At 45.3% G+C, this 27,763-nt stretch overlaps 3 protein-coding genes and 1 pseudogene across 3 annotated transcripts in view; 1 reads left to right on the top strand and 3 right to left on the bottom strand.

Annotated features, from left to right (window-relative positions):
• The window catches only part of Znf597 (zinc finger protein 597), a 324,428-nt gene that overhangs the window by 250,362 nt on the left and 46,303 nt on the right, over nt 1–27,763 (top strand). The window lies entirely within an intron of this gene.
• On the bottom strand, nt 4,420–5,358 carry LOC142831532 (olfactory receptor 1f45-like). The gene has a single exon (XM_075941754.1). It carries the CDS (start codon nt 5,356–5,358, stop codon nt 4,420–4,422), a length of 939 nt encoding a protein of 312 aa, XP_075797869.1.
• LOC142831650 (protein yippee-like 5 pseudogene) lies at nt 14,571–15,753 on the bottom strand (annotated as a pseudogene).
• LOC142831530 (olfactory receptor 1f45-like) lies at nt 16,095–17,033 on the bottom strand. The gene has a single exon (XM_075941752.1). It carries the CDS (start codon nt 17,031–17,033, stop codon nt 16,095–16,097), a length of 939 nt encoding a protein of 312 aa, XP_075797867.1.

The raw sequence follows: 27,763 nt of genomic DNA, 5'->3' as shown, positions 1-27,763 counted from the left end.
GTCATCTGTATCTGGGTAGATATCACCTAGAGATCATATCCCATGTACACACAATTCATATGCCATCAATCAGTTTGATAAGGGGTCAAGGGGCAAGTCATATGCTTCTTCCATTTTAGAGAAAATGAGAAATAGAAGCATTGATGAATCCATTTACAAACTGGGAAAATGAGGATTCTAATGAACAAAATTCTTTAGACCCATAGGTAACTTTCTTTAAGAATCTTTGTCAGGACTGGAGAGATGGCTCAGGAATTAAGAACTCTTCCTGCTCTCTACGGGTTCAAATCTTAGCATCCACAGGTGTCTCACAACCATCCATAAATCTAATTCCAGGGATTCCAATGCTTCTTCTAGCTCTGCAGACACTAAGCATGCATGAGGTCCACAGTTATGTGGCAGGAAGTCCACTCATACACTTACGGATTGTTTTTAAGTTTTTTTTTTAAAGGAAGCTTTCTGTATAAGCCAGACATGGTGGAAAATTCTGTAAGCTCAACACTTGGGAGGTAAAGGAAGGAGTATCAAGTATTCAAAGCCAGCCTCAGCCACGTAGAGGAGCCAGATATAGTCACAGGAGACTCTGTCTACACACACAAACACAAAATACACACACACGATGATGAATTCGGGGGGAATCTGAACTCTATAGAAAGACCATATCTCAAAAAAAAATAGGATGAACTCTGTAATTTTTATGTAGTAACCACCATTGATGAGCACAGCCATTTTGGGTTCAAAAGCAATTACTTCTAGCCTCTCCTGTTCATTGGCCTGCATGTCACCTGTGTCACCAGGTCTTGGCATCCCCTGCTGTCTCTCATACTCACAGTGTTATGTTCCTCCTGGGTCTCAGCAGGCAGGGTCTGCCTCTAGGGAGTAGGCTCTACTGGGGAGGATCAGTAGGCAGATGTCACACCCACAGCACATCTTCCCTTGGTAACTCATGTGGCCAAACACAAGGTCAGAAAGGAAATCTTTGGTCAGAAGCCACAACAGATGTGGAGACATTGTTATACAGGGCAGTGAAGCAGAGAGGTCCATGTGTCAGTTTATCGTGAAAACAAACAGCAGCAGTGCCTTGGAGAAATTTCAGACTAGAGCGGGAGAGTTGGCTCAGCTGATAAAGGCAAGGCTCACAACCAAATATGAGAGAAATCACAGACCTGGATTGCATTGTTTACACTGAGGAATTATCTTGCGACATGAATTTGTTCAGTAGAAGTGGCCTCAATCATGATGTACCTGAGGCTGGAAAAAGCTCTTAATCCTTCTGCGTTTGCCTTCTGAGTCCTGGGACTACAGCAATGAATCATCACACATCTTTTTTAAGGAAAACACCAAAGACTCATAGCACGTACGTGCAATCCCAGTAATCAGCTGGCTAAGGGAAGAAAATCATGGTTGTGAGGGCAACGTGCAATGTATAGCAAATCCAACTGAGAGGGAAAGAAGGAGAGAAAGTAACATTTTGAAAGGAAAATTATAACAGTGGCTAGAATATAAGTCATGGATAAAGAGCTCAGCACACCCAGGCCCTTGGTATTGAGCAAACCCAGGGGTTCAGTCAGTCTTCTGGGCTCAGCTGCTCTTAGAGTGTCAGATCTCACTGCAGTCAGATGTGGGCTGGAGACGTGGCTCTGTGGTTAAAGCACTTATTGCTCTTGCAGAACACCTGGGTTCATCTCCTAGACACAGGTGGTGGCTCACAACAGCCTGTAACTCCAGGTCCAGTTGTCTCTGGACACCAGGCACACACATAGTGCACATACATACAAACAGGCAGAATGCTTGGACTAGCCAAATAAACAAGTCCCCGAAAGATTTTGTTAAAATTAGATATATAATAAAATATATTAGGTGGAAAAAGTAAGTGGATACAGAAGCTATTCCATGTGCAGAAATATTTTAGGACAGCAGAAGATGTTGAAATATGAGTGATGGGTTTGCAAATTATAAATGATGGGTTTGCTTTCTGTTTCTCCTCCAAATGATCCAATTATATAGATTCTGTACATTAACAGGGGTCACATGGACATCATCCTAGGGGACACTATTTTTTAAAAAAATTCAGTCTCATTTCTCAGATGTTAAGCAGATATGAGTGACCATGTTGGTCAGGAAGAAGAGCACCATGAGAAGACACACAGGGCTGGATGACATGGTTCTGGGACTTTACAGCACCGTTTGCTCTTTCTTTTTATGAGGTCCTCATTCTTCTGAAGGAGCTCATTCAGTGAACATTATCAGGAGCTGTGAGAGGGCAGATGAAGCTCAGAAGCAGAGTGTGTGCCGAGGGGACACGGCCTAGAGCTGTCCTCAGAATGAGAGCAAACAAAAGCTCATGCCATACTCTTTCATCCCTTGGCCTTGCACTGCGGCTTCTGCTCTTCTCTCTAAAGCTGATTGTTGCCTTTGCTTAAGGACAAGGAGGAAGGAGTGTGTGGACCAGGGCATCTCATCAGCTGAAGAAAGTCTTATGGAGAGGATCAACAACTTCAAAAATAATCGAGATGAGAGAACATAGTAGAAGAGGCTCTGTGGAGAACAAGGGCTTGGTTCACAAGGGATTGGGAAGAGACCTGGCAGTGGGTCTGAGCAGAAGGAGCATTGAATGTAGGTTTCCTTACCACATGCCGCACATGAGCTCATGTATGCACACTCCATTGTTACATACAGCCATTCAGAATTCCCCTAAAGGGTCCTGACGATGTCCAGCTCATCTCTGGGTTCCTGAAGCCCTGTCTCCTCTGACACGCTTTTCCTGCAGGTAGCAGTCACATTCACAGAGGAGCTTTTGTGGACCAGCCTCCATGAAGACCATAATGGGGACACATAAGGACACTGCTCATTGGAGACAACTCAGATGTTTTCTTCATCTCACTGTCACCCCACCCTCCAGAGCCCCCCTTACCTGTTCTGTATGGAGATTTTACACTACAGTAGATTCCTAGGTGATCACAGTGTCCAAATGCGTGTGTTACCACATCTTCCTACAGACTCTAAACAAGGACTTCTTCTAGGGAAGGTGGATGGCCCAGGGGAGAAAGGCACTTGCCACAATCTCGACTTAGAAACTTGGATTCCTGGCACCCACACACTTAAAAAAAGATAATTTATTCCTGAAAGTTGTCCATGACTTCCACCTTATATACTGTGACATGCATGTGCACACACATACACGTTCCCGCACAGACACACACAAAAACACATTTAAATAAAAACAAAATCAAGCATTTTTTGTTTGTTTGCATTTGAGGCAAGGTTTCACCATGTAGCCTTAACTGCTCTGGGACTCTCTGTGTAGGCCAGGCTGGTCTCAAAGTCATAGACTTCCACCTGCCTCTGCATACAGCCAGGCTGGTCTCAAAGTCATAGACTTCCACCTGCCTCTGCATACAGCCAGGCTGGTCTCAAAGTCATAGACTTCCACCTGCCTCTGCATACAGCCAGGCTGGTCTCAAAGTCATAGACTTCCACCTGCCACTGCATACAGCCAGGCTGGTCTCAAAGTCATAGACTTCCACCTGCCTCTGCATACAGCCAGGCTGGTCTCGAAGTCATAGACTTCCACCTGCCTCTGCATACAGCAGCACTCTTAGCTCACAACTACATTTTATTTTAAACAGGAGATGGTTCCGTCTGTAAGGTGTTTGCCTTCCAAGCAGGAGGAACTGGGACAAACCCTCAGAACCAAAGCAAATCAGGACACAGTTGTGGGAATTGGTAACCCCAGGGCTGGTCCTGAAAACTGGTGGATTCCATGGGCACACAGGTCAATTAATCCAGACTAATTCATGAGCCTAAGGTCCCATGAGTGACATTGTCACACAAAAATAAGAGGTATGGTTGCCAAGAAACGAGTCCCAAGATTGACCTCTGTGGTCTGTTCACTCATTCAGAGGCATACAGCAAACATGTGAACAGGAAGTATAGAGAGACAGACAGACAGACAAAATGGAACAAGTTGACAGGCACATGAAACAATTTTAAAGTTGCTACAAATGGTTGCAGAAGGTAGTTAAGGGTAGAGCTCTTACCTAGAGTGGACAGAGTTTGATCCCAGAAATCCAAACAACAGTCAAGCCCAGCAGTGGTGGCACAGGCCTTTAATCAGGGTAATCAGAAGGCAGATGCAAGCGTGCACTCTGTGAGTTCGAGACCAGCGTGGTCTACAATACTAGGTGCAGGACAGGTTTTAAAGTTATAGAAAAACCCTCTTGAAAAAAGAGGGAGAATAAATCAAGACAGGACTAGATGGTGACACATGATTTGGTAATTCCAACTGGCACCTGGTGAAGGAGGGTCACCTAACAAGAAAAAAACAACCAGTTTTTGACTGAGCCTAACACAGTCCAGTTGTACAATTATACACATCTGAAGTGGGATAGGGAACAAGGATGAGTACATATATTCTCGTTAAACAGAAAAGGTCATTCTATGGACCACTTTGTAGAGAGCCCCTTTCAGGTCCCTGTTCCTCAGGCTGTAGATGAACGGGTTCAGCATGGGGGTCACCACTGTGTACAACACAGTGGCTGCCGTGTCCTTCTCAGATGAATGTGCAGATGCAGGGTTGAAATAGACGGCGATGATGGTGCCATAGAAGAGGCAGACCACAGCCAGGTGGGAGCCACACGTGGAGAAGGCTTTCCATCTTCCCCTTGGGGATGAGACTCTCAGGACAGCAGATGTGATGTGGATGTAGGAGATCAGGATGCAGACAAAAGGGGTGACCGTGACAACAGCTCCCTCTGTGAGGATCATCAGCTCATTGAGGTGTGTGTCAGAGCAGGACAGTCTCAGGAGAGGAGTCAGGTCACAGAAGAAGTGAGGGATGGCATTGTCCCCACAGAATGAGAGCTGAGCAATGAACAGGGTGTGTAATAGGACACTCAGATTGGCAGTGACCCATGATCCGGCCACCATCAGGACACAGAGTTTTTGGGTCATCTTTGTTGTGTAGTGTAAAGGGTGGCAGATGGCTACAAAACGGTCATAGGCCATCACAGCCAGCAGGAAATTGTCCATGAGAGCAAACAAGTAAAGAAAATACATCTGTGTGAGACACTCAGAGAAGGAAATGGACTGAGTCCCGAGTAAGTGGTTGGCCAGCACCTTGGGGACAGTGGTGGAGGAGAAGCAGACATCCACGAAGGACAGGTTGCTGAGGAAGAAGTACATGGGCGTGTGCAGGCGGGAGTCTGTGCCGATGGCCAGGATGATGAGCAGGTTCCCCAGGACAGTGGCCAGGTACATGGTGAGGAAGAGCAGGAAGAAGAGCTGTTGCCGCTGGGGATCCCTGGAGAGTCCCAGGAGGAGGAACTCAGAGACACTCGACTGGTTGCTGACTCTCATGGTCTGAGCCCAAGTGAGGAGAAGACAGTAAATTCAAAACCTAAGCGGGCATGGACATGATGTAATAGGGCACTAGTCAGGGTCCCCTCTGCAAATCAGTTCACAGAGTTGCTAGCCCAGGATGTGCCCAGGTCATCTACACATCTGCTTTCCAACACTCTGCCATGGTGTATGTCCTACCTGAACATCTCAGTGTCCACACCGTCTCTAAGAATAGCTATGACGTGTTTAACCTCAGCTTTCCTTCTGCCTCCTTCCTAGCACAGAGCATCAGACAGACGTCCTGTTAGTGCTGTGTTGTCACAAGCGATAACCAATGGATTTGAGCTTCTACATCGGCTTCTTGCTGCTGCAGGGGATGTTTCTGAAGTAACTTCACCCCTGAGTCAGCAAATGTTCATGTCTCCACTGCTATAACCCTGTCTGGAGGGCAATTGGTGCTATCGAATGCTGCTCACCTCGCACTAACCTCCGCGTTAGTGATATCTTGGGAACACAGTAAAGTCCTAAGCTAGGGAAGAGCAGGTGTATAGGGTCTCAGTCTTCTGAGCAGGAAAGATGTTCAGAACAATCACAGAACAGTCATTTATGGGAGTCTCTTTGGCTACTGGGACCAGAATCCCTTAGAGCCTCGTTATAGACAAAAAGAGAAACTCCTGTCTACATGTTTGGCCCCTTTGGACCAAACAACAGTGACAGAGAATAGCACCAAACTTTACATGCAATGGTTGGATTGAGATGGACAGACTTCAGAAAGGAGTCCATGCTGGTAGACACAGACCCCCCCCCATGGCATTGTTTATGACATCAGCTCTCATCACCTGTGATCTCAGCCTGTGCCTGCCGGTGTGGAGAGGAAATTTTTGTATTCCCGTATTTCAATGTAATCTTTGCTTTCCTATGTCTGGTCATTTTCAGCAGTGTTCCGTGATGTCATATCGTCTTCAGTTTGAGGCAGGAATATTAAGGGCAACATCTATGAGGAATTTGTCCTTTATAGCATATGCATTTCCAACTCACACGGTTTACTGCTTTCCTGGAATGGAACCCCTATCAAACATAGGCTCAGCGTGGTGAGGCTGTGTAGCACGATTCATCAAAACTGACAGACAGAAATTGGGATTTAATCTGAAGGTCAGAAAAGCAAAACAGCCAGCCACTGGTTCTCACCTCTACCTCAGTCTGAAATGGCGATCCTGCCTCCAGGAGTCTCAGAAAGAGACTCTGTGTGAGTGCTGCCTCCTCCTGTCTTGTATTCTTCTCTAGTGGTAGGGGTAGTGTGCACTCTACCGCCCGATCTATGGCAAACTAGTGTGGTTACTGGGATTAAAGGTGTGTGTTACCACTGTCTGGTCTGTAAGGCTGATCAGTGCAGCTGTTTGACACTCTGAACTTCAGACAAGCTTTATTTATTAAGATACAAACGACATATCACTACAGGGCTGGAACACCATGTTCCTACCACTCACACACACTTCTCCATAGCAGGTGGAAGCAGGATGAGGCTCCATCTGATTCTACCACTGTGGGGACAACCATAGTATGCAACTCCAACCTTCGCTGCTTCCCTGAGAAACAGACAGGGACTAAAGAAGGAAACAAGCAGATCTGACTCTGACGGGGGCAACCCCAGTAGCCTGGACTGACCAACTCAGCTGCTCCCCAGTCCCACACGAAGGGTCTTAGGTCAGCCACCCTAACATCTACCCCATCTGTGTCCCTCTGGAGCTCATGAAGGGCTGGTCCTGCAGAATGACACCTTCAGGAGCTCTGTGACTCAAAGCAGCAGCGGGATATCCGAGAAGAGTTTCTGTGAGGGCCCAGTAATGTTGGAGTAGCAGAAACCAGAGGTCTTGAACCAGACCGATGAGTCATGAAAGTGAACTTTGCAAGGAAAGCTGATAGGACAAAAGGGTCTCCTTTGTGACACACCGTGGCAGCCAGTGCCTCCAGGATAAAGAAAGGTATTAGAGAAGTGAGAGAGATGGAGAGGCAAAGATTTGTTTGATTGATTGATTGATTGATTGATTGATTGATTGATTGATTGATTGGTTGGTTTAGTTTAATTGTGTTTTACTTTTCTTTTGGGTTGGATGATGCAAGGGTGAAGGGTCAATATGGGAGGACTGGGAGATGAGCATAATTTGAGTGCATGATGTGAAATTCCCAAGAATCAATAAAGAATTCATGTTTAAAAAAGAAAGAGAGAAATAGGGCAGAGGGAGGCAGAGAGGAAGGGTGGAAGAAAGGAGAGAATAGAAAGAAGAAAAAAGAAAGAGAGAGAGGGGAAGGAAGAAAGGAAAAAAGGAAGGAAGAAAATCAGACCATCTAGGTGGTACACACAGTAGTTCTGCTGTGGAAAGTGGAGAGAGAAGAATTACAATTGGAGAATTGCCTGAGTCTCATGTAGGGGAAAGGGAAGCAGGGAGTAGAGGGAGAGGAGGAATTTGATATAGCAGCATATGTCCAAATTAATGCAGCAGGCAAGAAGGCCTGGAGTAAACTTCCATCATCAAAAGAACAGACTGAGAAGTTATCTAGTATAAGACAGGGGCCAGATGAATTATTCCAGGACTTTGTTTCCAGACTAACCCAGGCATCTAATAGGTTGATTGGAGACACAGAAGCAGGGCAGTTAATAATTAAACAATTAATTAGCCTTTGAGAATGCCAATGTTCTATGTAAGGTGGCATAAGACCTTTTAAAATGCAGAGTAAAGTTGCAGATTATATCTGAATTTGCTCAGATATCAGCCAATCATATACACAGGGAATGTTTATAGCTGCTGCCTTGCAGGGAAAGACAATTAATGATGTCTTAAACCAGCAGAGAGACCTAGGCCCAGGGAGAATGCAAACTACAGGAATACCTGGAGGCTGTTTTGGATGTGGTCTTATGGGGCATCAGGTCAGACAATGTCCTGATAGGAGAGAAAGCCAGAGGACAAGAAGAGAACCAGGGTTGTGTAGAAGATGTGGGAGAGGAAAACACTGGACTAGTGAGTGCAGATCAAAAAGAGATGATCTAGGAAATCTCCTCTCAGGAACGGAAGCAGGGGCCAGCCTCAGATGCCAAGACAAAATTATGGGGTTATCCAGTAATTGTTCCCCCACAAGGAAATCTATACAGGACATTTTCAGATCAACCACAGGAAGCACAGGAGTCGACCTCAGCTCTTCCGTGTACATGGCTCTGACACCTGAAGTGGAGATGCAAGCTCTCCCCCTGGGGGTCTATGGGCCTTTTTACCAAAAGGCACTGTAGGATTATTGTTAGAGAGAAGTAGCTCAACTATACAAGGGATCATTGTCGCTCCTGGAGTCATTGATGCTGATTTTGAGGGAGAGATCAAGGTGATGACTTGCTCACCAAGTGGAGTTTCTGTAGTAAAAGCAGGTCAGAGACTTGCACAATTAATTTTACTTCCTGCTGTGTAGTAGGAGCTGCGGGCCTCTTCCCACAGCCCGGCTCCTGGCCGCCTGGCTAGCTTATACCCCGAAATAACAATACACAAACTGTATTCATTTAAACACTGCCTGGCCCATTTCTATTAATGTGTGTAGGACCGAGGTGCGCTTACCGGGAAGATTCTAGCCTACGTCCATCCTGGGTCAGAGCGTCATCGCATCTGCCCCAGAGAGCAGAGCTAAGGTGTATGAGCTCACTTCTTCTTCCTCCCAGCATTCTGTTCTGTTTACTCCACCCACCTATGTTCTAACCTATGAGGCCAAGCAGTTTCTTTATTAATTAACCAATGACCTTCCTCCATCACTGCTGTGCAAACCAATAATCAAAGCAAGAAAGAAAAGACAGGAAAGGACAGATTTGGTTCACCTGATGCATATTGGGGACAAGCCATAGGTCCTCAGAGACCAGAACTCGCTTTGTTTATAATGGAAGAATATTTTCTGGTCTTCTAGATACTGGAGTGGATATTTCAGTTATAACCACCAGCCAATGGTGGCCAAAAATGGAGGCTATTACACAGCTACTAGGAATTGGTCAGACTAGAAACCCTGAACAGAGTAGAAATGAACTGCATTGGAAAGATGGAGAAGGCCATGAAGGAACTTTCTGGCCATATATTATTCCTCATTTATGGGGCCGAGATATTATGTCCAAAATGGGGGTTTATTTATAGTCTCACAGCACAGCTGTTACTAATCAGATGTTTCAGCAAGTATTAGTACACAATCAAGATCTAGGCAAGAATAATGGGGAAAAGATTGATCCTATCATACCAGATAGTAGACCTCCTGGGATAGGATTAGGGTATTTTTAGGAGAGGTCACTGAAAACCTGCACTCCATGCAGACCTAATAATATGGAAAAGTGACAAACCTGTATGGATAAATCAGTGGCCTCTAACACAAGAGAAATTACAAGCTGCCAAGCAGTTAGTGCAGGAACAGCTGGATAATGGACACATTGCACCATCTAATTCACCACGGAATTCTCCAATTTTTATTATTAAAACAAAATCAAGAAAGTGGAGATTGATTCAGGATTTAAGGGAGGGTAATGCAACCATTCAGCCAACAGGAGTGTTACAGCCAGGGCTGACTTCTCCTACAGTGATACCAAAGGAAGCCCATAAAATTATTTTAGACTTAAAAGATTGTTTTTATACCATCCCTTTGGCATCACAAGATTGCCAAAGATTTGTGTCACATCAGCACGGCAACTGTAGTTCTTCTGAGTGAGGGACGTCTGGATTAACATACAACACAACTTCAGGTTCTGCAGACAAGCCTTTATTCCACTTTCTCATACAGTGTATATATAGCCCTCAGCAGGGGAGGCCAAGTCAGCAAAAGCAGGAAGCTCATCACCGTAGGGGTAAACATCTTTAGAAACATTACTGAAAACAACAGAGAACTTAAACAACAATGCAGACACTAAGAAAGACTTACATAGATCTAATCTACATGGGAAGTAGAAAATAGAAAAAGACAAGATCTCCTGAGTGATTGGGAACATGGGGACCTTGGAGGAGGGTTGAAGGGGGTAGGGGAGAGGCACAGAGGGGAACAGAGAAAAATGTAGAGCTCAATAAAATCAATAAAAAAAAATTATCAAATAAGAGTTGCTTGGGAGGAGGGGGGTGAACTGCAGCACCAGCACTTGGTTCCATTATCCAGACCTGGGTTACCAAATCAATGCTCTTCTGAGGTGGGGCTCAACATCCATCCAGGGACACAGATCCAATCGCTGGATATGTTCTTTCTCTCTCTCTCTCTCTCTCTCTCTCTCTCTCTCTCTCTCTCTCTCTCTCTCACACACACACACACACACACACACACACACACACACACAAAATGATGACTCTGTGACAGTCTGAGCTCCATAGAGAGACCATTTCTCAGAACAAAAGAGAATGAACTCTGTCATTTTTTCTTTGTAACCATCAACAAGGAGCCCAGCCACAGGGGATTTCAAAAGCAATGACTTCTAGCCTCTCCTGTTCATTGGCCTGCATGTCACCATGTCACCAGGAGTTGGCATCCCCTGCTGTCTCTCATACTCACAGTGTTATGTTCCTCCTGGGTCTCAGCAGGCAGGGTCTGCCTCTAGGGAGTAGGCTCTACTGGGGAGGATCAGTAGGCAGATGTCACACCCACAGCACATCTTCCCTTGTAATTCATGTGGCCAATCACAAGGTCAAGAGTCAGGAAAGGAAACTACTTTTCAGAAGCCACAACAGATGTGGAGACATTGTTACACAGGGCAGTGAAGCAGAGAGGCCCATGCGTCAGTTTATTGTAAAAACTAACAGCAGCAGTGCCAGAGAAATGACAGACCTGGATTGCATTGTTTATATTGTGCTAAAGTTTTTTTAACAAGAACTTGTGCAGTAGGAGTGGCCTCAACCTGATGTAGCTGAGAATGGCATGAACTCTTGATCCTTCAGAGGTTGCTTCTGAGTCCTGGGACTCAGCGGTGGATCATCACACATCCTTATTAAGGCAAACACCAAAGTGTCATGGACACCACTGCAATCCCAGTATCAAGTGATTAATGGAAGAGAATCATGGATCTAAGGGCAGCCTGCAATGTATAGCAAATCCCAACTGAGAGGGAAAGGAGGAGAAAGTAACGTTTTAAAAGGATAATTATAACAGTGGGCTGGAATGCAAGTCATGGGTAGAGGTGTCAGCACACTCAGGCCCTTGGTTTTGAGCAAACCCAGGGGTTCAGTCAGTCTTCCAGGCTCAGCTGCTCTTACAGTGTCAGATCTCACTGCAGTCAGATGTGGACTGGAGAGGGGGCTCCATGGTTAGAGCACTTGTTGCTCTTGCAGAACACCTGGATTCATCTCCTAGACACAGGTGGTGGCTCACAACAGCCTGTAACTCCAGGTCCAGATGTTTCTGAACACCAGGCACACATGTAGTGCACATACTTACATCCAGGCAGAATACTTGAACAAGTAAAATAAATAGGTCCAAAAAACATTTTACTAAAAATAAATGTACAATAAAAATGTTAGCTGAGGAATTAGATACAGAAGTTATTCCATGTGCAGAATTATTTTAAGAAAGGAGTTCAAATATGAGTGATGGGTTTGCAAATTTTAAATGATGCATATCTTTTGCTTCTCCTCCAAACAATCCAAGATGCATCTATTCAGTACATCGACAGGGGTCACCTGGACATCATCATCATCCTCAGGACACACAGTTTTTGAAGAAATTTAAGTCTCACTTCTCAGATGTTAAGCAGACATGAGTGTCTGTGTTGGTGAGGAAGAAGAGCACCATGAGAAGACACACAGGGCATGGCTACTTGACTCTGGGACTTTACAGCACCGCTTGCTCTTTGCTCTTTCTGGGGTCTGCATTTTCTACAGAAGCTCATTCAGTGAACATTCTCAGGAGCTGTGAGAGGGCAGATGAAGCTCAGAAGTAGAGTGTGTGCCGAGGGGACACGGCCTAGAGCTGTCCTCAGCATGAGAGCAAACAAAAGCTCATGCCATACTCTTTCGTCCATTGGCATTGCCGCCACGGTTTCTCCTCTTCTCTCTAAAGCTGATTGTTGCCTTTGCCTAAGGACAAGGAGGAAGGAGTGTGTGGACCAGGGCATCTCATCAGTTGAAGAAAGTCTTATGAAGAAGATGAATCACTACAAGAATAATCGAGATGAGAGAACACAGTAGAAGAGGCTCTGCGGAGAAGAAAGGCTTGGTTCACAAGAAATTAGGACGAGACCTGGCAGTGGGTCTGAGCAGAAGGAGCATTGAATGTAGGTTTCCTTACCACATGCCACACATGAGCTCATGAACACTCCAATGTTACATACAGCCAATCAGAATTCCCCTAAAGGGTCCTGACGATGTCCAGCTCATCTCTGGGTTCCTGAAGCCCTGTCTCCTCTGACACGCTTTTCCTGCAGGTAGCAGTCACATTCACAGAGGAGCTTTTGTGGACCAGCCTCCATGAAGACCATAATGGGGACACATAAGGACACTGCTCATTGGAGACAACTCAGATGTTTTCTTCGTCTCACTGTCACCCCACCCTCCAGAGCCCCCCTTACCTGTTCTGTATGGAGATTTTACACTACAGTAGATTCCTAGGTGATCACAGTGTTCAAATACGTGTGTTACCACATCTTCCTACAGACTCTAAACAAGGAATTCTCTTAGGGGAAGGTGGGATGGCTCAGGGGAGAACGACACTTGCCACAGTCTTGTCTGCGAGTTGTTTCCTGGGACCCAAACAGTTGAAAAGAGATAATTCATTCCTGAAAGTTATCCAGTAACCTCCACCTTACAGACCATGACATGCATGTACACAGACACACACACACACACACACACACAAATACACACACACTTAAATAAAAATAAAAACAAGCATTTTGTGCTTGTTTGTGTTTGAGGCAAGGTTTCACCGTTTATCCATGGCTGGTCTGGATCTCTCTATGTAGAACAGGCTGCCTTGGGACTCTTTGTGTAGGCCTGGTTATATTAGAAATCACAGATATCTACCTGCCTCTGCATACAGCAGAACCCTTAGTTCACAAATACATCTTATTTTAAACAGGAAATGGTTCTGTCTGTAAGGTGCTTGCCTTCCAAGCATGAGGGACTGAAGTAAACTCTTAGAACAAATGTAAATCAGGACACAGTTTATGGAATTTGTAATCCCAGTGCTGGTCCTGAAAACTGGTGGATTCCAGGGGTGCACAGGCCAGCCAATCCAGACTAATTCATGAGCCTAAGGTCCCATGAGTGACATTGTCACACAAAAATAAGAGATATGATTCCTGAGAAATAGCAGCCAAGATTGACGTCTGTCATTTGTTCACTCATTCACAGACATACACCAAAAACATGAACAGGAAACCGACACATGGACAGACAAAATGTAACAAGTTGATGGGCACATGAAACAATTTTAAAGTTGCTACAAATGGCTGCAGAATGTAGTGCAGGGTAGAGCACTTACCTAGAGTGGGCAGAGCCCTGAGTTCCACTCCATGAACCCAAACAACAATCAAGCTGAGCAGTGGTGGTGCACGCCTTTGATCGCAGTACTCTGAAGGCAGAGGCCAGGGATCTCTGTGAGTTCAAGGCCAGCCTGCTCTACAAGAACTAGTTCCAGGACAGGTTTTTTTTTCCAGCTATCACTTTATTTATATTACTATGCTTAAGTTACACAGGAAAGACAGCCAAGGAGTTCTACTTCATTTCAGGGAATCTCCAGTCAACACGAACTCTTTGGTGACAAGTAACTAGGGGTAGTGACATCGTGGGTCAGGACTGACAAGGAAGAATGGATTCTGGTGCTACAGTTCCTCTCCACCAAGAATATGGCACCCTGGCCAGCACAAGCCACACTAACACTAGGCCTCCAGCACTGAGAACAGATTCAGATCTCTTCTTGAAGCTAGCAAATTAAGAGAAATAACTGGGTTTAAAAGAAAGTTTAAAACGGAGACCAAATAAGCTTAAAAGCCATGCTCTTGACATATTCTTCATGCAAAATGTACACAAAATACTCCTTTTCACTGTAGGGGCCAAGTTTCCCCTCACACAGCCCACCACATAACTGCAGACTCTTCTGCCCCAAGATATTTACAAAAGCAAAAAATTAATGGCATCTGCAAAAATTCTCTCTACAAACTGCGGTTGGATGGGAAGCACAAATTAAAAGAAAGGAAGAAAAAGGTTCCATTTCAGATTTTCACACCCTCTTGTCCACAGTTCTTGGATCCGACTCTGACGCTAAGGTGACAGTGGATGTAAGTACATTTCTGTTTTCAGTGAAGGAGACCTGGGAAAAGACAGATTTACCTTTTTTCTTCAAGAGTTATCAGATGGTACATGCTCCTCAAAGCCTTCACTCTCTCGAACAGGTGAACATTCCAGGATTGCATGGCCTTCCTTAAAACGCTGGCTGTCTGCCATGCCAGCACAGCAACTGTCATTCTTCTGAGCGAGGGACGTCAAGATTAACACGCAACACAACTTCAGGTTCTGCAGACAAGCCTTTTATTCCACTTTGATGGAGGAAGGTTATTGGTTAAATAAAAAGAAATTGCTTGGTCCTCATTGGTTAGAAGATAGGTGGGAGAAGTAACAGAACAGAACGCTGGGAGGAAGAGGAAGTGAGCTCAGACTCCACAGCTCTCCTCTCCGGAGCAGACGCCTCAGAGAGATGCCATGCTCCCTGCTCCCAGGAAGATGCACACGATGAAGCAAGCCGCCAGGTCAGACATGCTGAATCTTTCCCGGTAAGACCGGAGCTACACAGTTTATTAGAGATGGGTTGATCAGGATATCAGAATTAGCCAGTAAGGGCTAGAGCTAAAGGGCCAAGCAGTGATTAAAAGAATACAGTGTCCGTGTAATTATTTTGGGGCAAAAGCTAGCCGAGCAGGCAGCTGGGGTGCTGGGGATGCAGCCCCGCCACCCTTATTACTACACCACTTTCTCACAAGAATATATAGCCCTCGGCAGGGGAGGCCAAACCAGCAAAAGCAGGAAGCTCATCACCATAACTCAATGGCTTAGGGGTAAACATCCTTAAAAACATTGCTGAAAACAAAAGATTGTTCCTGTTTTGTTCCTGTTTACAACCAACTTCAAGAGTGCAAAACAGATCAAGTGGGGGTGCAAAGGCCTGTCCTCTAGGGACCCAACAGCTGTCTGCAATAGCAAACTCTAGATCCATCCCAGTTTGCTATGACAGTTTTTTGCAGCTCACATTGAACCATGTGCCGGCCAGTGAGCATGACCTGATCTTGAACTTCACTGTCCTGCAAATTAACTACCTTGTTAAAAAAAAAAAAAAACAAATGTAAACCGAGGAGAGATGGATTCTGAGCAGTTGATCAGGACCGTATCACAGACGGATATCGCAGATATGATCAAGGAATATTCTGCCCATTTAGAGAGCTGAAGTTCTTGAAAACCGCACTAGGGAGATTGGCGCTGCCAGCGGGTCTTCACTCCTCAACTGAGTGGAGAGTCGATCAGGACAGATTATAAAGCTACAGAGAAACCCTCTCATGAAAAACAAAGCCAAAAATAAAAAATGAAAGCAAGACTAAGCTAGACCATGACACATTATTTGGTAATTCTAGTAATTCTATCTGGCACCTGGTGAATGAGAGTTCCCTTAACAAGAAATAAACAATTGGTTTTGGCTGAGCCTAACACAGTCCAGTTGCTGAATTCTGCTCAACTCAGAAACATGATAGGGAGCAAAGATCAGACCAAATATTCACATTAAATGAAAAAGGTCCTTCTGGGGACCATTTTGTAGAGAGCCCCTTTCAGGTCCCTGTTCCTCAGGCTGTAGATGAACGGGTTCAGCATGGGGGTCACCACTGTGTACAACACGGTGGCTGCCGTGTCCTTCTCAGATGAATGTGCAGATGCAGGGTTGAAATACACAGCGATGATGGTGCCATAGAAGAGACAGACCACAGCCAGGTGGGAGCCACACGTGGAGAAGGCTTTCCATCTTCCCCTTGGGGATGAGACTCTCAGGACAGCAGATGTGATGTGGATGTAGGAGATCAGGATGCAGACAAAAGGGGTGACCATGACAACAGCTCCCTCTGTGAGGATCATCAGCTCATTGAGGTGTGTGTCAGAGCAGGACAGTTTCAGGAGAGGAGTTGCATCACAAAAGAAGTGGGGTATAACATTGTCCCCACAGAATGAGAGCTGAGCAATGAGCAGGGTGTGTAATAGGACATTCAGATTGGCAGTGACCCACGATCCTGCCACCATCAGGACACAGACTTTTTGGGTCATCTTTGTTGTGTAGTTTAAAGGCTGGCAGATGGCTACAAAACGGTCATAGGCCATCACAGCCAGCAGGAAATTGTCCATGTCCACAAACACGAAAAGAAAATACATCTGTGTGAGACACCCAGAGAAAGAAATGGCCTGAGTCTCAAGTATATGGTTGGCCAGCACCTTGGGGACAGTGGTGGAGGAGAAGCAGACATCCACGAAGGACAGGTTGCTGAGGAAGAAGTACATGGGGGTGTGCAGGCGGGAGTCTGTGCCGATGGCCAGGATGATGAGCAGGTTCCCCAGGACAGTGGCCAGGTACATGGTGAGGAAGAGCAGGAAGAGGAGCCGCTGCTGCTGGGGATCCCTGGAGAGTCCCAGGAGGAGGAACTCAGAGACACTCGACTGGTTGCTGCCTCTCATTGGACTATGAGCAGGCAATGATGATTAAATCCTCAAACTTGGGATTCCTGCTCAAGACTGGACAACTAGAGCAACAGAGAAATAGGTCAGAGGATTTGGCAAAAGCACAAACATTTTGTTCCCTGCAGTTGCTTTGCCTCTTCATTGGCACAGTGCACAGGCTTGTGAATGGATTGTATGTGGTGTCTCAGGAAAGATGCTGAACAGTGTCTGACAGTGAGTTTCTGCTCAGCCATGTGCACTGCTTGAACTTTCTGCCATTGTTTTCCTTTTGGATCTTTGAGACAGGGTCTCCCCATGTTGACAAGAGTGATCTTGAACTTAGAATCCTCCTGTGATTCCCGAGTTCATGAGTGACATGATCACAATGTCTGACCAGCTAAAGTTTTTTAAAGTGTAACTTTTAAAATGTTTTTATTTCATGTTCATTGGTGTTTTGCCTGCATGAATGTCTGTGTGAGGGTATCCGATACCCAGGAACTGAAGTTAAAGACAGTTAAGAGCTACCCTATGGGTGCTGGGTGTATCTTAAAAACTGAGCCATATTTCCAGTTTCATAAAATAAAATAAAAGTGTCATTTATTTAAAAAAAATTACAGACATATCCTGGAGGGGCTGGTATTTAATCCCAACTTTTAATCTCAACACTTGGAAGGCAGAGTCAGCAGATCTCTGAGTTCAAGGCCAGCTTGATCTATAGAGCAAGATCAAGGACAGCGTCCATAGCTACACAAAGAAACGCTCTCTCAAAACAAATTACAGACATAGGAATTCTGACAGAGTTAGGAGGGGGGGTGTAGTGGTAGATGCCTTGAATCTCAGTGTTCAGAATGTGGAGGCAGGAGGATCAAGAGTTTAAGGTCTTGAGCTACACGGCCAGTATGAAGATAGTTTTAACTGTGTGCAACCTTGTTTAAATGTCAATCAATAGATTAATGAACTAAAACAGTGTGTGTGTGTGCGTGTGCGTGTGCGTGTGTGTGTGTGTGTGTGTGTGTGTGTAGTGGTGTTTTATTTAAAAATACGAAAATTAGTAGATCGTTTGAAGGAGTATGATGGAAATTATATTAACACGTGAAGTGAAATACGCCAGACTCGGGAAAACAGAAACACTTCATTGCTGTTTGGTTTTTTGCTTGCTTATTGTTTTTGGTTTCTGGTGTGTTGTTTTGTTTTGTTCTGTTCTGTTTTTTGAGACAGGGTATCTCTGTGTAGCTCTGGATGTCTAGGAACCTACTGTGAAGACCAGGCTGGCCTCAAACTGCTTTCTGAGTGCCTCCTACCACCTGGATACATTTCTTTTCAAATGGGAAATCTAAGGTAAAAAGAAACATGCTCAAGCATGGTGGGACACATCTATAATCCCACTACTCCACAGGAAGAGACAGGAGGATCTCTATGTGCTGAAGCCTGATACATAGAGAGTATCTCCATAGAGAGTCTCAGGACAGCCAAGATAGAGAGACTGTACCTGTTTTTCAATTTTAATTAAATAGCATTATATTTAATAATTAATGCATAATATAATAAAAACATTAAAGTAGAAGGGGACGTACTACCAGGGACCAGAAAGCCTAAAGGGATGCAAAAGTCAGTAAAGGATGAGATGATTTGCATGGGATCAAAGTATATTTTACACATGTGTAAACTGCCATGATGAAACCATCATTTTGTACTATCAATCTATATTGATAAAAGATATAAAACCACCAAAGCGCTCATACACACACAGATGATTGTCCTAGATGCTAACAGGCCACAAGCATTTAACACCCAGTATTATAGACATCATTAGCATGATTAATAATGTGGCTTTGGAGGAAACATGGGTTCTCCATCCTCTCCAATTTGAACAAATCACATATTCCTGTTTGCTCTGGGGACCAAATTTGGCCTCAGCCAAAGCCACCCCAGGACTGATAATCACAGTGTGCTGCTCTCTAGACTCAAACAGAGCTCACCTCTGAGTTTTAGACCACGATTTCTTGGCTAGGGGCCCTGAGCTGAACTTGTGGAGCTAAGGATGAGTCAGAGGGATGGACAGACACTTAGACAACCTGGACTCCCCACAGCCAGGACGCCAGAACTGACAAGACAGGTGCTGGTTGTAATGGGTGATTATAAAGAATGGTCTGTGAGCTCAGAACTGCTTATGTGGCTCCACGTAGGAGGAAGGGGGTCCCTAGAAGGTTTCACCTCCAATATGCAGCATAAAGTCCTACTGACCTGACATTGAGAGCAGACGGCAGTCGGCGATGTCACCAGAAGTGCTGGGCTTGCTTCACATTCTTTACTTGGCCAGAAGTTGTCGTTCTGAGGGAGGAGAAATGTCATTGGTGTTGTTGGGCTGTATGCAGGATGCTCTGGAGCCTGGGCTTAGCTGTCAGGAGCAGAAGGACATCTGGGGATTCACAGGGCTAGCTCTTCAGAGGAACTTCCATGGCCACAAGGGCCATGCTCCCTGAGAGCCTCATTAGAGACAAACATAGACCAATTTGTCCTTTCTCCTTCTTGGGCTTGTTAGGAATAACCTTAAGACGAGCCTCTCTGCCAACGCAAATAATTGCAATCAGGCCAAATTAGACCAAACAAATGCCCATGTTTACTGCAGCACTCCCAATAGCCGGGAAAGCATGGTGGGAGAGAGAGAGACAGAGAGGGGGCACAGGCAAAACCTGAAAACCTATGTTCTTTTTCTTGATGGCAGCCTAAATAGCCTGTAGAAGAGGTTCTGACCCTCCCTTGTGAGGGCTCAATGCTTGGCGGGCTTTTCCAAAGTTGGAATGCGGACAAAGGCAACTCCTATACCAGGAGCTGGGGTGATGCCTCCAATCATCCCCTTGGATATAGTGGTGTCAGAGGGCAGGGGTCTCACTTTCAATCAAACATCCAAGACTCCTTGGATATAGGGACATCCGCTCAAGTCTGGCTACTTCCTGTGGGCATGGGCGACATGGGGTGGGGAACTGGGAGTTGGGCTCACAGTCAGTAACAGGTGTGGCTGGAGGGGCATCCGGTTTACTGTCATCCTGGAGTCCTCAGGCACCTGCTTTTTGAGGGAGATGAGAAGGCAGGAGGCTAGGAGGAAAAAGAATTATTATTATTGGCCCTATAAATGGGGCAGCCATGGGAAGTCATTAACTGTCAGAAGTGCCCTGAATGTACAATGAGGCTCGGGTATATCAGATACAACCAGATTTTAGTGGTACGTGTCCTTGATCCCAGAGAGTCGGGAGCAATGGTAAAGCCCTGGAGCTGGTGCAGGTGTTGGCATTGTCTGCAGAGAGCTTTGTCTTGGCCCCAAGAGCAGAAGTGACCTATAAAATGTGCTTGAAACTGGCTGGCGTTAAAATAGGCTCTGAAGACTGTTAGTTTTTTATCAGACCTGATTTTTGATACAGCAGCAGAAATTTTTCAGGAAGAGAACTGTAGCAGATTTATATCTTGGTGTCAGAGCAAAAGGCTACTGCTTTCAAATGCCTCTAGACACAATTAAAGCAAGTTGGGACCTCTGGATTTTTAAGATACGACTATAACCTGTTGACATTGAATTATGAAGCCTGTGAAAGAGGCACCCCTGACTGTATTCTAGCAGGAAACTTCACAAATAAAGTAATGAGCTACCAGTACCTTAAGTCATCAAATGCCATTAGACTGATCTGGGAGGGATAAATGAGCAAAAATGAGACAACTGTTTTTTGGGTTGTTTTTTTTTTTTTTTGGTTTTTCTAGACAAGGTTTCTCTGTAGCATTGGTGCCTGTCCAGGAAGTAGGTCTTGTAGACCAGGCTGGTCTTGAACTCACAGAGATCCACCTGCCTCTGCCTCACCCCTCTCCCCGAGTGCTGGGATAAAAGGTGTGTGCTACCACCACCGGGCAAATGTTTCTTTCTTATTTTTTTTGGGGGGGGGGTTCAAGACAGGGTTTCCCCGTGGCTTTGGAGCCTGTTCTGGCACTAGCTCTTGTAGACCAAGCTGGTCTCAAACTCACAGAGATAAACCTGCCTCTGCCTTCCGATTGCTGGGATTAAAGATGTGCCACCACTGCCCAGAGATAACTTATTAGCTACAAAGGAAATCCCAAATTTGTCCTAGTCCTTGGAGAACATCAGCCTAGAAGCAGTGCTTGCCGTTAGCTATGAGTACAAGAGGCCCAAAGATTTTCCTGTGGGGGGAAGATTTAGTCTACCTGTCTCAGCAGGATGAGAAAATCGATTTCCCAGAAGGCATCCAGGAAGCTGAAGACGTGAAAGGCTACCTTTTGCTGTGTGGGTGGCTTTGCCAAACCCATAGACAAGCCTGGAGGTGAAATGTTTTTTGTAACCATGTATCTTCTTGGAGGAGCTAAAGGGTGCTGCAGGAGCTGGCATGTCTCTCTGTTAGAGGCTCTTTTCTTAAGTGACATACCCTCAGATCTGTAAAGGCACTTGAGAATTTACCATTACCTGTTATTTAAACTGGGTATATAAGATAAATTTAGATGTGTATTTTATGCAATTAGTTACAGTTTACCAATGCTAGTAAATGAAAGTAGATAAAAAGGAATATTTTAATAAGTCCAAGAATAGTAACACACCTGGGTACTCTTACCCAAGATGGAAAAGAAGTCAAAATGGAGATTACCCATGTATTTTTTCAGAGCTGTTTTAGTCTGGGATTATCTTAAAATGAGCACACGTGCACACAGAAACATAAATCCACCTACTTACACAGACATACTGGGGCAACATTATCTTAACAGACAAATAAAACATTTTTAGAGACCTGTGTCAGCTGACCAACTTAAAATCCCGGCATAGTTAGGGGGCAGAAGCCAGGAAAGACAGCGGGGGGGGGGGATTTGTTTCAGAGAATCTCAGAGTGAGACAAACAGCTAGAAAGCCAGGAAGGGGAGTGCGATAGAAACTGTGGGCTACAGAGAAATGGGGATGGAGAAGCAGACGTGGGGGCAGGACATAGAAACGGGTGGGAGCACGGTAGAAACCATGGGCTATGGAGAACCAGGGACCGAGAGGCAGAAGTGGGGGCCGGGCATTTAGAAATAATGGGCTGTGGAGCATTGTTTGCTTTACATTAGATGTTAGATAGCCCCAATTTAAAAAGATTTTTGTGAAAGGCAGCCCAAGAGCATTTGAGTAATTGTAGTCACAGAAGCCCATGCCTATTGGAACTCAAGTCTATCACAGTGCGTCTACTGGACAACCCTTGAGTCAAAATGGGGTTGCATGAGAAATGAGTGGTGGACGTCGCCAAACACACCCAAGTCTCACCTCAGTGAGATATGGCTCATGCCGTGGGTCAGGTTCCAGCACAGCCGTGACTTCAATGGAAAACCCGAAAAGTGAATGGGTTTCCTAACTAACTCTACTGGTCATGTAACCCAAATGGAGAAATCTCTGAGTTGAAGCTGATGTGAAGCCAATGTTAGTCTGGCAGAGAGACTGCAAGAAGGGCATTTTCCAGCCCATGGTGCTGAGCCCATGAGAAAAAAAAGACCCTCTCAGTGAAAGACCTACGTAATGTTAGGAATAATCTTACAATGAGCCTCTCTGCCAAAGCAAATAATTCCAATCAGACCAAATCGGACCGAATCAATCCCCATGTTTACTAAACTGCTGCATGGTGGCCGGGAAAGCATGGCAGGGAAAAAGAGAAAGATGGGGGAGGAGGCACACAAAACCCGAAAACCGCATTTTTTTTTTCTCCATGGTGGCCAAAATAGCTGGTAGGAGTGGTCCTGACCTTCCCTGGGGAGGGGTCAGCTCTTGGCAGGCTTTTCTACAGGAAGAGTCAAACTAAGGCAACTCCAAGGCCAGGGGCTGGGGTGACACTTCCAATCATCCCAGTCTTCTTGGATATAGGGGTGTCAGAGGGCTGCGATTTCACTTTGACCAAACATCCCAGACTCCTTGGATATAGAGGCGTCTGAGGGCTGGGGCCTCACTTTCAAACAGTGCTCTTTAGGGTCCAACACTGATAATGAAGACTGTCATCTGAGTTTCTGCCTCAGATCTTAAACTACACTGAAAATGGTGGAATACTGGGGGTAACTACAGGCAACACCCTTCTGCTACAGAGAACATCAGAATCCAGCATATTCTCCTCCACACACACAGTTCCAGTTGATGTCACTGTTGAGAATGTGAAGCCATGTAAGAATCAAGAGACTGACTTCAAGAGCCTGTGAGATGGCTCAGTTATGGGGGCTAACCACCAAGGGTGATGACCTCAGTTCATCCCCCATGACCCACACGGTCCAACTGGCTCTAGCAGGCTGTTCTCTGACATCCACAAGTGCTCTATAGCTTCCTAGAGTGCAACACATGCACACACACACACACACACACACACACACACATACACACACACACACGCACACACACACACACACAAACTGTGTTGGTTTGAGTGAGAATTATCTATATTGGCCCATATTTGAATGTGTGATTCCGAGTTAATGAACTGTTTGGGGAAAGATTAGGAGGTGTGGTCTTTGAAGGAGTGTGTCACATGTGTGTCACACTAGGCTCATCTCTTGCCCTCTGCCTCCAGTGTATGGATCAGATGTAAGCTCTCAGCTGAGGCTCCAGTGCCATGCCTCCCATCTGCTGCCAGGCTACCCACCATGATGGTCATGGACTCGCCCTCAGACATCATAAACAACCTTCCAATTAAATGCTTTCTTTTATAAGTTGTCTTAGTCATGGTGTCTCCACATGGCAATAGAAGAGAAACTAAGACATTTGATCTCAGCACCTGAGAGTCAGAGGCAGGCAGATTTCTGTGAGCTCCAGACCAGATTGTTCTAGATAGTGAGTTCAGGTCAGACAAGACTACACAGGGAGACCCTGTCTCCAAAAGAGTACAAAGAAAATAAAATAGAAAGTCAATAAGCTTGAATTGCACAGAGCTGTGCACACTTCCCAATCCACTGCTCTCTGTTGTCTGACTTTGGGAAGCATCTGACCTGCTTCCTCTGAATCCCAAACGCTCATCCTCTGCTTAGTGAGGAAGTAAGTAAGTTAGACACGTAACTAACTGAAACAGTTGGTATGAAATGTCTCATGACTGTTGACCTTGTCAGAGCGCTCGTCCACCATGCAGAGTCTATGTAGTAAGTCATATTCCATCCTTCACTCTGCTTAATATTCTGAATCCGGGTAGATATCACCTAAAAATCATGCCTCATGCACATGCAATTCATATGCCGTTAATCAGTTTGTTAAGGGTGCCTGGGGCAAGTCATATTCTTTTTCTATTTTAGAGGGAAAGAGAAATAGAAGCATTAATGAATCCATTTACAAACTGGTAAGATAGGAGTTGTAATAAATAAAATTCTTGAGACCCATGGATAACACTATTTAAGAATTTTGTCAGAGCCGGGTGGTGGTGGCGCATGCCTTTAATTCCAGCACTCGGGAGGCAAGGGAGGCGGATCTCTGTGAGTTTGAGGCCAGCCTGGTCTACAGGAGTTAGTTCCAGGACAGGCTTCAAAGCTACAGATAAACCCTGTCTCGAAAAACCAAAAAAAAAAAAAGGAATTTTTGTCAGGGTTGGAGACGGCTCAGCAATTAAGAATTCTTCCTGCTTCTCATAGGTCCCAGGTTCAAATCTTACCACCCATAGATGGTCAAGGATGGTGGAAAATTCTGTAAGCTCAACACTTGGGAGGTGGAGAAAGGAGGATCATGTTTTCAAAGCCAGCCTCAACCACATAGAGGAGCCAGACTCAGCCACAGGAGACTCTGTCTACACACACAAAATACACGCACATGATGATAAATTCTGTGACAGTCTGAACTCCATAGAAAGACCATATCTCAAAACAAAATAGAATAAACTCTGTAATTTTTATGTAGTAACCATCATTGAGGAGCACAGCCATATTGGGTTTCAACAGCAATGACTTCTAGCCTCTCCTGTTCACTGGCCTGCATGTCACCATGTCACCAGGACTTGGCATCCCCTGCTGTCTCTCATACTCACAGTGTTATGTTCCTCCTGGGTCTCAGCAGGCAGGGTCTGCCTCTAGGGAGTAGGCTCTACTGGGAAGCATCAGTAGGCAGATGTCACACCCACAGCACATCTTCCCTTGGTAACTCAAGCGGCCAAACACAAGGCCAGGAAGGAAACCATTTGTCAGAAGCCACAACAGATGTGGAGACATTGTTATACAGGGCAGTGAAGCAGAGAGTCCCATGTGTCAGTTTATTGTAAAAACTAACAGCAGCAGTGCCAGAGAAATGACAGACTAGAGCGGGAGAGCTGGCTCAGCTGATAAAGGCAAGGCTCACAACATAATATAAGAGAAATTATAGACCTGGATAGCACTGTGTACACTGTGGAACTGTTTTGTAAAGGGAACTCGTGCAGCAGACGTGGCCTCAATGATGATGTATCTGAGGCTGGAATAAACTCTTAATCCTTCTCTGTTTGCCTTCTGAATCCTGGGACTACAGGTATGGATCACCACACATCTTTTTTAAAGGAAAATACCAAAGTGTCATGGCACAAGTGTGCAATTCCAGTGATCAGGTGACTAAGGGAAGAGAATCATGAGTGTAAGGACAGCCTGAACTGTATAGCAGATCCAACTGAGAGGGGAAGGAGGAAAAAGTAACGTTTTGAAGGGATAATTATAACAGTGGGCTGGAATGTAAGTCGTGGGTAGAGGTCTCAGCACACCCAGGCCCTTGGTATTGAGCAAAGCCAGAGGTTCAGTCAGTCTTCTGGGCTCAGCTGCTCTTTGAGTGTCAGATCTCACATCAGTCAGATGTGGGCTGGAGAGGTGGCTCCGTGGTTAGAGCACTTGGTGCTCTTGCAGAACACCTGGATTCATCTCCTAGACGCAGGTGGTGGCTCACAACAGCCTATAACTCCAGGTCCAGGTGTTTCTAGACACCAGGCACACATGTAGTGCACATACATACATCCAGGCAGAATACTTGAACAAATAAAATATATAAGTCCCCAAAATATTTTATTCAAAATAAATATATGATAAAAATATTAGGTGAAAAAGTAAATAGATACAGCAGTTATTCAGTGTACACATTTATTTTAGGACAGCAGAAGATGTTCAAATATGAGTGATGGGTTTGCAAATTTTAAGTGACTCCTTTGCTTTCTGTATCTCCTTCAAAGGACCCAAGATGTATATAATCTGTACATCAACAGGGGTCACGTGGACATCATCCTCAGGACACACAAATTTGAAGAAGTTTCAGTCTCACTTCTCAGATGTTAAGCAGATGTGAATGACACTATTGGTCAGGAAGAAGAGCGCCATGAGAAGACACACAGGGCATGGCGACACAGCTCAGGACGTTACAGCACCGTTTGCTCTTTCTCTTTATGAGGTCCTCATTCTTCTGAAGGAGCTCATTTAGTGAACATTCTCAGGAGCTGTGAGGAGGCAGATGAAGCTCAGAAGCAGAGTGTGTGCTGAGGGGACACGGCCAAAAACTGTCCTCAGCATGAGAGCAAACAGAAGCTCAGGCCATACTCTTTCATCCCTTGGCCTTGCCGCTGCGGCTTCTCCTCTTCTCTCTTAAAGCTGATTGTTGCCTTTGCTTAAGGACAAGGAGGAAGGAATGTGGACCAGGACATCTCATCAGCTGAAGAAAGTCTCATGTAGAGGATGAATAACTCAAAGAATAATCTAGCCGAAAGAACACACACACACACACACACACACAGAAAGAGCTTCACAGGGAGAAGGGCTTGGATCACAAGGGACTGGGAAGAGACCTCGCAGTGGATCTGAGCAGAAGGAGCATTGAACGTAGGTTTCCTTACCACATGCCGCACATGAGCTCATGTATGAACACTCCAATGTTACATACAGTCATTCAGAATTCCCCTAAAGGGTCCTGACGATGTCCAGCTCATCTCTGGGTTCCTGAAGCCCTGTCTCCTCTGACACGCTTTTCCTGCAGGTAGCAGTCACATTCACAGAGGAGCTTTTGTGGACCAGCCTCCATGAAGACCATAATGGGGACACATAAGGACACTGCTCATTGGAGACAACTCAGATGTTTTCTTCATCTCACTGTCACCCCACCCTCCAGAGCCCCCCTTACCTGTTCTGTATGGAGATTTTACACTACAGTAGATTCCTAGGTGATCACAGTGTTCAAATGCGTGTGTTACCACATCTTCCTACAGACTCTAAACAAGGAATTCTCTTAGGGAAGGTGGATGGCCCAGGGGAGAAAGGCACTTGCCACAATCTCGACTTAGAAACTTGGATTCCTGGCACCCACACACTTAAAAAAAGATAATTTATTCCTGAAAGTTGTCCATGAACTCTACCTTACAGACCATGGCATGCATGTGCACAGACACACACACGCACTTAAGTAAAAACGAAACAAGCATTCTTTTGTTTGCATTTGAGGCAATGTTTCACTATGTAGCCTTAATTGCTCTGGGACTCTCTATGTAGGCCAGGCTGGTCTCGAAATCACAGAGATCCACCTGCCTCTCCATACGGCACTATACTTGGCTCACAAATACATCTTATTTTTTTTTTAAAGTTTTTTTTTTTTAGATTTATTTATTATGTATACAACATGCCAGAAGAGGGCACCAGATCTCATGGTTGTGAGCCACCATGTGGTTGCTGGGAATTGAACTCAGGACCTCTGGAAGAGCAGTCAGTGCTCTTAACCTCTGAGCCATCTCTCCAGCCCAAATACATCTTATTTTAAACAAGAGATGGCTCAGTCT

Source organism: Microtus pennsylvanicus, chromosome 11 (assembly GCF_037038515.1).
Source record: "Microtus pennsylvanicus isolate mMicPen1 chromosome 11, mMicPen1.hap1, whole genome shotgun sequence".
In the NCBI taxonomy this organism is placed as follows: Eukaryota; Metazoa; Chordata; class Mammalia; order Rodentia; family Cricetidae; genus Microtus; species Microtus pennsylvanicus.
Note: the sequence above shows the minus strand (reverse complement) of the source record. Positions and strands in the feature narration are given on the sequence as shown.